Here is a 14947-nt window from a genome sequence, read left to right as displayed (position 1 = left end):
CCGCCTTTTCTCTAAACTAAAAAGCCCCAAATGCTACAACCTTTCCTCGTAAGGGAGTCGCTCCATCCCCTTGATCATTCTGGTTGCCCTCTTCTGAACCTTTTCCAACTCTAGAATATCCTTTTTGAGATGAGGCGACCAGAACTGTACACAGTATTCCAAATGCGGCCGCACCATAGATTTATACAACGGCATTATGATATCGGCTGTTTTATTTTCAATACCTTTCCTAATTATTGCTAGCATGGAATTTGCCTTTTTCACAGCTGCCGCACACTGGGTCGACATTTTCATCGTGCTGTCCACTACAACCCCGAGGTCTCTCTCCTGGTCGGTCACCGCCAGTTCAGACCCCATGAGCGTATATGTGAAATTCAGATTTTTTGCTCCAATATGCATAATTTTACACTTGTTTATATTGAATTGCATTTGCCATTTTTCTGCCCATTCACTCAGTTTGGAGAGGTCTTTTTGGAGCTCTTCGCAATCCCTTTTTGTTTTAACAACCCTGAACAATTTAGTGTCGTCAGCAAACTTGGCCACTTCACTGCTCACTCCTAATTCTAGGTCATTAATGAACAAGTTGAAAAGTACAGGTCCCAATACCTATCCTTGAGGGACTCCACTTTCTACAGCCCTCCATTGGGAGAACTGTCCGTTTATTCCTACTCTCTGCTTTCTGCTTCTTAACCAATTCCTTATCCACAAGAGGACCTCTCCTCTTATTCCAGGACTGCTAAGCTTCCTCAGAAGCCTTTGGTGAGGTACCTTGTCAAACGCTTTTTGAAAGTCTAAGTACACTATGTCCACTGGATCACCTCTATCTATATGCTTGTTGACACTCTCAAAGAACTCTAATAGGTTACTGAGACAGGACTTTCCCTTGCAGAAGCCATGCTGGCTCTGCTTCAGCAAGGCTTGTTCTTCTATGTGCTTGGTTAATCTAGCTTTAATAATACTTTCTACCAGTTTTCCAGGGACAGAAGTTAAGCTAACTGGCCTGTAATTTCCGGGATCCCCTCTGGATCCCTTTTTGAAGATTGGTGTTACATTTGCCACTTTCCAGTCCTCAGGCACAGAGGAGGACCCGAGGGACAAGTTACATATTTTAGTTAGCAGATCAGCAATTTCACCTTTGAGTTCTTTGAGAACTCTCGGGTGGATGCCATCCGGGCCCGGTGATTTGTCAGTTTTTATATTGTCCATTAAGCTTAGAACTTCCTCTCTCGTTACCACTATTTGTCTTAGTTCCTCAGAATCCCTTCCTGCAAATGTTAGTTCAGGTTCAGGGATCTGCCCTATATCTTCCACTGTGAAGACAGATGCAAAGAATTCATTTAGCTTCTCTGCAATCTCCTTATCGTTCTTTAGTACACCTTTGACTCCCTTATCATCCAAGGGTCCAATTGTCTCCCTAGATGGTCTCCTGCTTTGAATGTATTTATAGAATTTTTTGTTGTTGGTTTTTATGTTCTTAGCAATGTGCTCCTCAAATTCTTTTTTAGCATCCCTTATTGTCTTCTTGCATTTCTTTTGCCAGAGTTTGTGTTCTTTTTTATTTTCTTCATTCGGACAAGACTTCCATTTTCTGAAGGAAGACTTTTTGCCTCTAAGAGCTTCCTTGACTTTGCTCGTTAACCATGCTGGCATCTTCTTGGCCCTGGCGGTACCTTTTCTGATCTGCGGTATGCACTCCAGTTGAGCTTCTAATATAGTGTTTTTAAACAACTTCCAAGCATTTTCGAGTGATGTGACCCTCTGGACTTTGTTTTTCAGCTTTCTTTTTACCAATCCCCTCATTTTTGTGAAGTTTCCTCTTTTGAAGTCAAATGTGACCGTGTTGGATTTTCTTGGCAATTGGCCAGTTACATGTATGTTTAATTTAATAGCACTGTGGTCACTGCTCCCAATCAGTTCAACAACACTTACATCTCGCACCAGGTCCCGGTCCCCACTGAGGATTAAGTCCAGGGTTGCCGTCCCTCTGGTCGGTTCCATGACCAACTGGTCATGTACCAAGTGGAGCTTGGTACAGCACAAGACTGTTGTGACACATGAGGCAAGATTTGAAAAATGGCAGTCAGTTCTTTAGAAAGATCAGCTAATAAAGCTTCATTTAATTGCTGCAGAATGTGAGCGGATAATAATTGAGCAGGTGGAGTCAATTCTTGCACTGTAGGAGATAGCCCAGCTGAGGAATGGACTGAAATCTTGTTCATGCAAGACATGAGAAGGGCAGGAGGGCTGAGCCCTGGGAGAGTCATGAAAGCCCCTGAAGTCCTCAGGAGAAGACTGAGTAGAAAAAAATGGTCCTTAGATACTTTAGGGACTGGCTCCCTCTTCATTAGAAACCTGCTCCTCCACTCTAATGAACCTGTGTATTCCCTGGTCCCAGGTCTCACCGCCAAAGCAGATTCTCCTCACTCCACCTCCTCTGAGGTGATCCCACTCAGTAGAAAAGGAGAATATCATGGCTCCACTACTATTCTCCCCTCAATCCCACAGACCTGCTGCACTAAAGGGTATCAAAGCTCTTGTAAAACTGGGGGATGCCTCCATAAGTCTTCCTGCACATAGTTACAAAAGGCACCAAAATACTGTCTCACCTGTAGGAAGAGTGGTTGGTGCCAGGCTCTACTAGCAGAAGAGGATGCTGTAATGAAGCCACTGACAAAGTTGTTATGGTGGGAGGAGGTCCCCTCGCTGGATCGTCAGCTTGTAGTGGTGAGTGGGCTTGTGTGTTCCAATGAACCCTATAAGTGATGCCGTCGAGAGTCATGTACTCCCAGCAGGGTCACCCATGGCGGTAAGGTCAAGGGAGAGAAACCAGACAAAGAATGATCCAAGAATGTCCTCAATGGCAGAACAGGTGGAGGATAACAATGTATATGTTGCAAAGGCTATGAAGGCTGCAGCAGACAAAAGACTTCCAATCGTCATGGTATCCATGCCATTGGATCAAAGCTTTTTTCTGTCAAGATTGTGTGTTGATCGTCATCCACTAATCTCCCCACATAAAACAAATTCACGAACAGGAATCTTCCAACCAAAACAGAACAAAAGAAAAGCCCCATGGTGATCAGAGAATGGCGACAGGGGCAGGACTGTGAAATCTGGAAGCCCCTAGTCATGGACCAGCACATGGGCAGTGGATACAGACTCAGTCGTCCTGGCTCAAGGACCAAGGCAGTTGAGTAATTTGGCAGCTATATCCACAACTGAGCAGTCCTATTCAGGATCCACTCTGCTCACCCCATATGGGGAGGGGGCTAGAAAAGGTGCCCTAAACATAGTCTGCCTCATCTCTCTCCCTGACTGGATCACCGCATCCAGTGGGGTCACCACTTAGCAGTCACAAAAGACAATTGAATTTTGGAACATGGAATATACGGACATTGCTGGACAATACCGATAGTGAACGTCCTGAACGCAGGGCTGCCATCATCGTGAGGGAGTTGAGACGTTTTAATATTGCCATAGCAGCACTCCAAGAAACTCAAAGAGCAGGAGAGGGACAACTGAAGGAAGAAAAAGGAGGTTATACCTTCTTCTAGAAAGGACTGCCTGAACAAGAAAGATGAATACATGGAGTAGGCTTTGCCATTAAAAATGATATTGTGAAGCTCTTGTCAGAAGTTCCTATTGGCATTAATGAACGACTCTCAACTCTCCAGTTAAAACTCGTCAAAAACCAGCAGGCAACTATTCTAAGTGCTTATACACCAACATTAGATGCTGATGAAGACATCAAGGAAAAATGTTTACACCCAGCTGGACACCATCTTATCACAGATACCTGAGGATAAAATTATCCTCCTTGGCGATTTCAATGCAAGAGTTGGGCGTGATTTTGATTTATGGCCAGAAACCACTGGGAAAGAAGGAGTTGGCAATAGCAACCTGAATGGAATTCTACTTCTGACTAAATGTGCAGAGCATAATCTTGTTATTACAAACACACTCTTTCGCCAGAAAGATAAATTTAAAACATCATGGAAGCACCCTTGGTCGAAGCACTGGCATCTCCTGGATTACGTAATTGTCCATGCCAGAGATCGTTGTGATGTACTCCTCACTAGGGCCATGACGAGTGCCGATGACTGCTGGACAGATCACCGATTAATTCGATGCACTATGGCTATTAATATTGTTCCTCAACGTAGGCTTCAAGGAAGAAAATCAAGGCATAAAATGAACATCCACACCCTTCAAGATCCTATTAAGCTTGCTTTCAAACAACTCTCAAGAAACATCTACCTACGGAACTCCCTGAAAACGTCGAGGAACACTGGATTAAACTGAAGACTTCCATTATTGCAGCATGTGAACAAACTATTGGATACCAAACTAAGAAACATCAGGACTGGTTTGTTGAGAATGATAGTGAGATTGAACATATCATTGACAAGAAAAGGAAAGCCTTCCAGATATGGCAAAAAAAAAACATTAACTGTGCTGCTAAGAAAAACATCTATGCAAGAGCAAAGGCTGAGGGTCCAAAGAAGAACTACAGAACTTAAGAATGCCTGGTGGATAAAGAAAGCTCAAGAAATCCAGCATTTTACAGATGCTCATGATGCACGGGGCTTTTTTAATGCCACAAAGGCCATCCATGGGCCAACAAATTATAGTACAAATCCCTCACGTTCAATAGATGGTACTAAACTTCTAAAGGATAAAGAATCTATTGCACTGTGCTGGAAACAGCATTACCACAACCTCCTTAATTGTAATTCTTATGTGGCTGGTGAGATCTTCTCGCAAATCCCATAACAACAAATCAGAGATGAGCTTGCAGTATCCCCTACTTTGGATGAAGTCAGTAAAGCCATCAATCAAATGAAGAATAACAAAGCTAGTGGACCTGATGGGATTCCTGCTGAAGTCTTTAAAGAAGGTGGGCCTGAACTTACACAACAACTTCATAAGCTCATCGAAAAAATCTGGATGAGGGAGGAGATCCCAGAAGACTTTAGGGATGCCATAATTATCACTCTTTTCAAGAAGGGTGATAGAACAGATTGTGGGAACTACCGAGGCATCTCTATTCTAGCTACCGCAGGTAAAATCCTTGCAAGGATCCTCACAAATCGCCTTCTACCTATCTCAGAAGACATCCTTCCTGAATGCCAAAATGGTTTCCGCCCTTTCAGGGGGACAATAGACATGATCTTCACTGCACGACAGCTTCAAGAAAAATGCAGGGAGCAAAACCGACCTCTCTGTATGGCATTTATTGATCTGACTAAGGCCTTTGATACTGTAAATCCAACTGCTCTCTGGACCATCCTTCTGAAAATTGGATGCCCTGATAAATTTGTGAATATTTTGCGACTCCTCAATGACAACATGACGGCGACAATTTTGGATAACAATGGCTCTCAAAGTGATCCATTCAAACTGGGATCAGGCATAAAACAGGGATGCGTCATTGCTCCGATCTTATTTGCTATTTTCATTACCATGATTCTACACCTTGTGGAGGGGAAACTTCCCACTAGTGTGGAAATCACATATTGAACAGATGGAAAGCTTTTTAATCTCAGTAGGCTGAAAGCAAAAAGTAAGGTAATTACAACCTCTGTCGTAGAACTTCAATATGCCGATGATAATGTAGTCTCCGCACATTCAGAGGAAGAGCTTCAAACTATCCTAAATGTCTTTGCAGAAGCATATGAAAAGCTTGGCCTCTCGCTTAACATCAAAAAACCCAAAGTGCTTCATCATCAGGTGCGAACCAATCCCTCTGTAGCACCATCAATTCAGCTTAATGGTGCCATGCTGGAGAATGTCAATCACTTTTTTTATCTTGGCAGTCATCTCTCTATAAAAGCTGACATCGACACTGAAATTCAACATCGTCTGAGCTCTGCGAGTGCCGCGTTCTCCCGAATGAAGCGTAGAGTGTTCGAGGATCGGGATATTCGCAGGGAGACCAAAATGCTTATTTACAAAGCCATTGTACTACCAACCTTACTGTACGCCTGTGAAACATGGACCATCTATAAACGCCATTCCCAACTTCTTGAAAGATTCCACCAATGCTGCCTCCGGTAAATTCTGCAAATTACTTGGGAAGATAGGCGGACTAATGTTAGCATATTGGAAGAAGCAAAGACTACCAGTGTTGAAACAATGATCCTCCAACATCAACTTTGCTGGACCAGCCATGGTGTTCGAATGCCTGATCACCATCTTCCAAAGAGCTACTTTACTCCCAACTTAAGGATGGAAAACGGAATATTGATGGACACCAAAAGAGGTTTAAAGATGTTCTTAAAGCTAATCTAAAAAAAGTAACATGAGCATTGAGAACTGGGATTTGGCTCATGAGCGTCCCAATTGGAGGTCGGCCATTATCAAAGGTGCTATGGACTTTGAAGAAGCACGAGTACAGGGCGAAAGGGACAAATGAGCTAAGTGGAAGGCACGTCAAGCAAATCTTCATCGTGACCATGTTCCATCTGGAAACCTATGTCCTCACTGTGGGAGACTGTGTGGATCCAGAATTGGCCTCCACAGTCACTTATGGACCCACTGTTAAAGACCTTACCCTGGGAGACAATCTTACTTGGCCACGAGTGATCGCCAGTGAAAATGAATGGTGGGAGGCGGTGGCAGCTAAGGCTTTTTGGCAGACACAGAAGATTTCTTCTAAGATTTCCCCATGGCCCAAGAGTGGGAATTTGAATGCCAATGGGCTCAGCAGGGATTATGGGGATGGCAAGATAGACAATACTGAATAGTAAAAGTACAGTGATGGTTGCTGAGGTAAGAAACAGAGGCAGTGGTCTCTTCAACCCCGAGGGGGGGAAACAGTGAAAAATTGAGCAGTAGTCAAAAGGAGGAATGAAAGGACTGAGAGAAACAAGCATACACTAAAGGGATTTTTTAAAGGAAAAAAGGTGGATGAATGGAGAAACTAAGTAAAGGCAAAACTTGGTACTAATGAAAAAGTAAGAGAAATAACACTGAAAATACAGGTCTGAACCAACAGAGGTGAGCAGAGAGTTCAAACGCAAGCACACTTGGTGAAGGCAGAAAAGAACTGATCCCCAAGAGTAAGGGAAGACGAGAAAATTCTGCAGAATGAATCAGTGACTTCTCTGTCTTTGACCACAAGGTGAAGCTCAAGTCACACCTGAGATCATCTTACATATACAGGACAATGAAGCTTATCACCATTACTGTTCATATTCAAGTACTGTGCAAAATTGTAGGCCAACATTTGTTTTTAAACAAATACCTGAAAGACTGTGTCTGGTATCTCTCTGTCATAGAGAGGAATTTGCTGAAAACTGTAGAAATTTAACTGTCCTAAGCTTCTCAAGTGCAACAGCTGGAAACGTTTACTATTTGTTATCTCTTCTGAAGTAACAAAGTTAAATTCTTCTTGCAGCTGTTCAAGACGAAAGTATTTTAATTCATTTTGCTCCTGGGATTTTGCATACTAGGAATAAAAAACATATTATATTTAGCGAGTTAATTGGCAAATTAATACTGTTGCTTTTTTAAAATTTAACCTCCAAAATTTACTTCCTTGAGCACTGTTTCTAATGTTATGTCGATGTACGTGCATGTTAAAAATGAGAAAGCGTAAGAGTTGAATACACAGCTTTTACACATGAGAAAGGTCAGACGCATGGATTTTGCAGATTTGCTTCAGAAGCTCTGCAAAATGTACATGTCAGATGCACAAAGAAGTATTTGATGTGACAAAGATGTATGCCATCAGCTGTTCCATGTATACTATCCATTTATATTTGCCAGAGCTTGGAAAAGTTACTTTTTTGAACTACAACTCCCATCAGCCCCAGCCAGCATGGCCACTGGATTGGGCTGATGGGAGTTGTAGTTCAAAAAAGTAACTTTTCCAAGCTCTGATATTTGCATAGCAAACTGTTTCATGTATGTTATCAGAGATGTATAACCACAGAAAACTAGAATTTGAAGGGGCCTATAAGGCCTTCAAGTCCAACTCTCTGCTCAATGCAGAAATCCAAATTAAAGCATACCTACAGGTGGCTTGAATGCTTCCAGTGTTGGAGAGTTCACAACTTCCCTAGGTAATTAGTTCCATTGTTGTACTACTCTAACAGTTAGGAAGATTTTCCTGATGTTCAGTCAAAATCTGGCTTCCTGTAGCTTGAGTTCATTATTCCATGTACCACACTTAGGATGATTAATAAGAGATCCTGGCCTTCCTCTGTGCGACAACCTTTCAAATACTTGAAGAATGCTATTATATCTTCCCTGAATCTAAACATGCCCAGTTCTTTCAGTCTCTCTTCACAGGGCTTTGTTTCCAGTCCCCTGATTATCCTTGTGGCCCTCCACTGAATCTCTTCTAGTTTGTCTATACCCTTCTTAAAATGCAGTGTCCAGTATTGGATGCAGTAGTCAAGATGAGGCCTAACCATTGTTGAATAGAGGGGAACTAGTACTTCACAACATTTGGAAACAATACTTCTGTTAATGCAGCCTAAAATAGCATTTGCCTTTTTTGCAGCCACATCTCACTATTGGTTCATATTCAGCTTGTGATCAATTCAAATATCCTTCTTGCACATAGTGTTGCAGAGCCAAGTATACCCCATCTTATAACTGTGCATTTGGTTTCTTTTTCCTAGGTGTAGAAATTTGCACTTATTCCTATTAAATTTCATTTTCTTTTCAGCCCAATGCTCCAGCCTATCAAGATCACTTTGAAGTTTGTTTGAATTTTGTCATCTGCAATTTGATAAGCATTCCCTGCACCTCCTCATCCAAGTCATTAATAAAAATGTTGAAGAGCAGTGAGCCCAGGACTGATCCCTGCTGTACCCTGCTCATTACCTCCCTCTAGTTTGGGAAGGAACCTTTGATAAGCACTCTTTCAGTATGCTTCTGTAGTCAGCTGTGGATCCACTTGATAGTTATTCCATCCAGCCCACATTTAGCTAGTTTGCTAATTGAAATATCATGGGGCACTTTATCAAAAGGTTTGCTAAAGTCAAGATATATTATGTCCACAGCATTCCCACAGTCTACCAGGGAGATTACCTGATCAAAAAATGACACTAAACAGCAAGAGAAAAACCTAAAAGTTTTAGAAACACAATGCAACCCAAATATTCTCATGTGTGTCTTATTAGAGCTTTTTTCATATATTTTGTGCCAAAATGGTGAGACTAAAATAGTGAGACTTTTATCCTCAAATGCTATGAGGACTTTCTTGGTAGGCAAAACCTTTTTTCCCCACTGTCTACTTGATAGGAATTACATGGATTCAGACTTGGGAAGGAGATTTTCCCTGGGTCTCAATGCTGGCATATTTTGCCTTTTGTTGAAGCATATGGCATGAACTCAAGAACAAAATAATTGTGTTGATGGATCACAGCAAGGTCCACATAGTCCAGCAATCTCAATCTGTTTCCAATAGCAGCCAACCAGATACCACTGGGCATTTACAAGCAAAACACAAAGGTGATGGCCTTATCCATTGTTAGCCCCAAGTGTCCACTATTAAGTATACTGCCTCTTTACTAGAGGTTCCATGCAATGAACATAGCTAATAGCTTTTTGATAGGTGTATAGATGGCTATCTAAGCTAGTGACTATCTATTATTACATTACCCTGACACAAATCTTTACCCTGGCCTTTGACACCTGAGGTGTATATTTTTAGGACCCACCCTATTTTGTCATTCTGGTTGTTTCTAACACTTTATTTTAAGGTTGTTGTAACCTGCCCTGGGACCTCTGGGTGAACAGCAGGCAATAAATACTAATGCTAATAATAATATTGAGGTAGCAAATTCCATATGCTTATTATATGTGATATGAAGAAATGGCAATGGTAAACCACCTCTGACTATCTCTTACCACGAAAACCCTATGAACAGAGTATCCAAAATGCAATACGAGATAGTGCTGGAAGATGAGACCCCCAGGTCAGAAGGCACTCACTGAGCTACTGGGGAAGAACAAAGGACAAGTACAAGTAGCACTGTGACTAATGACGCAGCTGGGTCAAAGCCAAAAGGAAGCCAAGAGTCTGATGTGCACAGATGCGAAAGGAGAGTCCGGAGTTGTAAGACGCACACAATAGGAACATGGAATGTGAGAAGCATGAACCAGGGAAAGTTAGAAATTGTCAAGCAAGAAATGGAACGCATCAACATTACAATACTTGGTGTGAGTGAACTAAAATGGATGGGAATGGGACATTTCCAATCAGGCAACTACAAAATATTTTATGCAGGAAATGAGAAATTAAGAAGAAATGGGGTTGCTTTAATAGTGAGTAGCAAGAGCAATTAGGAGCTACAACGCAAGGTCTGAGCGAGTGATATCAATGAGATTAAATGGGAAACCTATCAACATAACCATCATCCAAGTCTATGTTCCAATGGCAAATGCAGAAGAAGAAGAATTGGAGAGATTTTACACAGAAGTACAGGAAGAGATCGATCACACACCAAAACAAGATGTTCTGATAATCATGGGGGATTGGAATGCAAAAGTAGGGAACAGAGAAGAATTAGGAATTGTGGGGAAATGGGGCCTAGGAGACAGAAACAAAGCAGGAGAAAGACTTACTGAATTCTGTGAAGCCAATAATTTGTTTCTTGCCAACACATTTTTGGAACCACCAAAAAGATGACTGTACACGTGGACATCACCAAATGGTCAATATGGGACTCAAATTGATTATATAATTGGTAGCAGAAGATGGAGAAGTTCCATACTTTCTGCAAAAACAACACCAGGAGGAGACTGTGGTACAGATAATGAACTGGTCGTATTGAAAATCAGAGTAAAGCTAAAGAACAACAAAGCAATCATAATGCCAAAATACAATTTAAATAACATCCCAGAAGCATATAAAGATCAAATAAGGAACAGGTTTGAGGCTTTAAACTTAGTTGACAGAGAACCAGAAGAACTATGGAATGAAGTCAGAGACGTTATCAGAGAAGAATGCAAAAAGACAATACCTCTAGTTAAAAAGAGAGAAACTCTTAAAATGGTTAAAGAGAGAAGAAAAGCAAAAGCAAGAGGAGATAGAAATACAGTCAGAACCCTAAATGCAACAATACAGCGACTAGTATGTAGGGACAAAGAGAACTATTACAATAGTTATTGTATAGAAATAGAAGAGGACAACAAAAAGGGTAGAACAAGAGCCCTGTTCCAAAAGATTAAATGAAAGGGAAATTTAAACCAAGAGTAGGGATGCTGAATAATCAACAGGGAAACACACTGACTGACCGAGATGAAATAAAAGGAAGATGGAAGCAATACACTGAAGAACTCTGTAAAAGAGATGACAGGATGACAGATGCATTCACGGAGGAACCATGTGATGAAGAACCAGAAATTTTAGAATGTGAGGTGAAAGCTGCTCTTAAAATACTTGGAAGAAACAAATCACCAGGAACTGATGGCATACCAATAGAGTTGCTACAAGCTACTGAGACTGAATGTGTCCAAATTTTGACTAAAATCTGTCAAGAAATATGGAAAACTAAACAATGGCCCACAGACTGGAAGCGTTCCATATACATCCCAATTCCAAAGAAAGGGGATCCCAGAGAGTAATTATCGAACTTTTACCTTAATATCCCATGCAAGTAAAGTAATGCTCAAGATTCTACAACAAAGGCTGTTGCCATATATGGAGCGAGAAATGCCAGACGTCCAAGCTGGATTTAGAAAGGGAAGAGGTACCAGAGATCATATCGCAAACATATGTTGGATAATGGAACGGACCAGGGAATTTCAGAAGAAAATCACCCTGTGCTTTATAGACTACAGCAAAGCCTTTGACTGTGTAGATCATGAAAAACTATGGAATGCTTTAAAAGAAATGGGGGTGTCACAGCATCTGATTGTCCTGATGTGCAACCTATACTCTGGACAAGAGGCTACTGTAAGGACAGAATATGGAGACACCGACTGGTTCCCAGTCGGAAAGGGTGTGAGACAGGGGTGTATTTTATCACCCTATTTATTTAATCTGTACGCAGAACATATCATACGGAAAGCGGAATTGGACTAAGATGAAGGAGGTGTGAAAATTGAAGGGAGAAATATCAATAATTTAAGATATGCAGACGATACCATACTACTAGCAGAAACCAGTAATGATTTGAAACGAATGCTGATGAAAGTTCAAGAGGAAAGCACAAAAGCAGGACTACAGCTGAATGTCAAGAAGACTAAAGTAATGACAACAGAAGATTTATGTAACTTTACAGTTGACAATGAGGACATTGAACTTGTCAAGGATTATCAATACCTCGGCACACTCATTAACCAAAATGGAGACAATAGTCAAGAAATCAGAAGAAGGCTAGGACTGGGGAGGGCAGCTGTGAAAGAACTAGAAAAGGTCCTCAAATGTAAAGATGTATCACTGAACACTAAAGTCAGGATCATTGAGACCATGGTATTCCCGATCTCTATGTATGGATGTGAAAGTTGGACAGTGAAAGAAGCGGATAAGAGAACAATCAATTCATTTTAAATGTGGTGTTGGAGAAGAGCTTTGTGGATACCATGGACTGCAAAAAAGACAAATAATTGGGTGTTAGAACAAACTAAACCAGAACTATCACTAGAAGCTAATATGATGAAACTGAGGTTATCATACTTTGGACACATAATGAGAAGACATGATTCATTAGAAAAGACAATAATGCTTGGAAAAACAGAAGGAAGGAGAAAAAGAGGAAGGCCAAACAAGAGACGGATTGATTCCATAAAGGAAGCCACAGACCTGAACTTACAAGATCTGAACAGGGTGGTTCATGACAGATACTGTTGGAGGTCACTGATTCATAGGGTCACCATAAGTTGTAATCAACTTGGAGGCACATAACAACAAAGAAAAAAATTCTTTTTTTTAAGCCATCTTGGTTTTGTTTTTCTAATTATATTCTGTATCCTATGACAGACTCTTCCTTGGTTTCTCCCATCAACGCTACAGCCAATGAAGAAGGAGAAAATGATTTTTTTTAAAAAAAAAGGAAGGGCAGGACAGGACAGTTACTTTGTCTGGGATTTTTTTTTGCCTTCTGTTGTAGCATCTGATCATTAGAACTCAAACAGTATGTAAAATAAATTAGAATAATGAAGAATCCTAAGATGGGAAACAAATTCTTCTCCAAACCCCTTGCCAGCATACACTACACTGGCTTTTCAGTCATTATCAGAAATTATTATGGGATCAGTGTCATGATTTGTTTCTATATCTCACAGCCCTCAAATTAAGATATTATATAAAGGTGGCACAATTCTCTAATTTCTGATACACTAGCTACTGGACCTTCATCTTTACCATAATAAACTCAATCAAATCTGAATAGTCAGGGTTATTCGGATCAATATTGGCTTCTTTTGCCCAGTCAATAAGTTTTTGTGTGCCAGAATGCCACCGTATTCCAGTTCCTTTTTCTGAATCGATATGTCTTGGCACACTAAAAAAGAAAAAGGTGTTAAAGGAATAAACAAGTCTCATTACAATGCCTAACTTTCATCTGTGGTTAAGCTCCTTTCACCTAGTTTCATGTTTTGTCCCCTTCACAGCTACAGGGGCTCTCAAAAGTGTGGAAGCTATTTGGGGGGGTCCTGGTTCAGAGGCACCTTTATTAGCAGCGGCAGTTCCTTTTTTTTCCTTTTAAAAAACTACCACCTTTGAAAGTAATGGGCTTTCTTTCTTTTCATCTCCCACCACCCTAAACATCAAGCCACTGCAACTGGAGCAAGATCTGTGGATGCTACCATTTATTTTTCTACCACAGTAATATTTTTGGAACCTCCAGAGGTATAGTGGAAGTGGGGAAATGTGGTGGCAAAGCTCTTGCTCTAGTATTACTTTACTGTTCAGATGCAGAAGGGTGCAGGGTAAGGTGAGAAGAGAGGAAAGAAAGTTTGAGGCAGCAACTTTTTAAAAGGATTTAAAATTAAAAGATAGTACCCACCAACATCACCAGTAAGGGCACATCTGAACCAGTTCCGCCCCATCCTCTGAAAAAAAAACTGATTGGCCACCCCAGTTCACCACCTATGAATGAGGGTAGTGAATTGGAGCAGCTATTTTGGGTCAGCCCATTAAATTTGTGGTTGATCAATTTGGCAAATATTTCCAGACACCATCAGCTTTAGCCTTATCACAAGACATAACTGGAAGTAAAAAGTTAACAGAGAGACAAACTACAGTGGAAAATAAAAATGTTAGGTATATGTATTGGTTCATTGGAAAAAATCCAAAACCCACAGAATACTAATGCTTTTATTAGAAGCAACCAAAATATCATGAAGTAATGAGCAAACTTTGAATTCTACAGAACTCTTAATCAGTCCTAATGTTAAGCAAAATCAAGAGGGAGGCAGGAGGGAGAAAAAGGAGGACACAATCTTGTTGCCAAAAGTCTGTAGTTTATAATAGTTTTAAAATGAAGTGCAAGAGGAATTATGCAGATGTAGCTAAATCAGCATCTGTAGGGTATTTTGGGATATACCCAGAACTACTGGGACAAAGAAGCAGCAGCAAAAAGCGACCATTGTCCTTATCTAAAAGGTGTTTTATAGAGGTATTGAACACATGACATGGTAGATTATTCTGCCCTCTTGTGGCCAGAAACAGGAAACACAGACTCATCTTTGTTGGGCTTGTCCCCCCAATCTGTTTCATGGTGAGGAAAAGGAGCAACATCATACAGCACTGACACATGGAAATAACATTGTAAACAATATCCTAACCCTTTAAACAATATGTTGTAATGAACCACTTAACGATTAATAAAACTCAAACTTTTCATATACAACTTAAGGCACCGTTAGCTTCACCCTGACTTGGTAGGGCCGATGTCATGCGTTCAACACCTCCGAGGAACACCTTTCAGATAAGGAAAACAGTCACTTTTCCAAATATGGTGAACACATGACATGGTGGGATGTA

The 14947-nt window shown here is 40.9% G+C and overlaps 1 protein-coding gene across 10 annotated transcripts in view; it reads right to left on the bottom strand.

Moving 5' to 3' along the window:
- The window catches only part of CC2D2B (coiled-coil and C2 domain containing 2B), a 156351-nt gene that overhangs the window by 68611 nt on the left and 72793 nt on the right, over window positions 1-14947 (bottom strand). For 9 of the 10 annotated variants that reach the window (XM_061635554.1, XM_061635556.1, XM_061635561.1 and 6 more), the window contains 2 exons: window positions 13325-13463; window positions 7247-7450 (listed from right to left, as the gene is read on the bottom strand). The exons of the other annotated variant lie outside the window; for it this stretch is intronic. In XM_061635554.1, the coding sequence (XP_061491538.1) occupies window positions 7247-7450; window positions 13325-13463 (343 nt within the window). The remainder of the gene's footprint in view (window positions 1-7246; window positions 7451-13324; window positions 13464-14947) is intronic. 10 annotated transcript variants of the gene reach the window in all.

This window comes from Rhineura floridana, chromosome 7, assembly GCF_030035675.1.
Source record: "Rhineura floridana isolate rRhiFlo1 chromosome 7, rRhiFlo1.hap2, whole genome shotgun sequence".
In the NCBI taxonomy this organism is placed as follows: domain Eukaryota; kingdom Metazoa; phylum Chordata; class Lepidosauria; order Squamata; family Rhineuridae; genus Rhineura; species Rhineura floridana.
The sequence above is the reverse complement of the archived record's forward strand: the minus strand, read 5'-3'. Positions and strand labels throughout refer to the sequence as shown.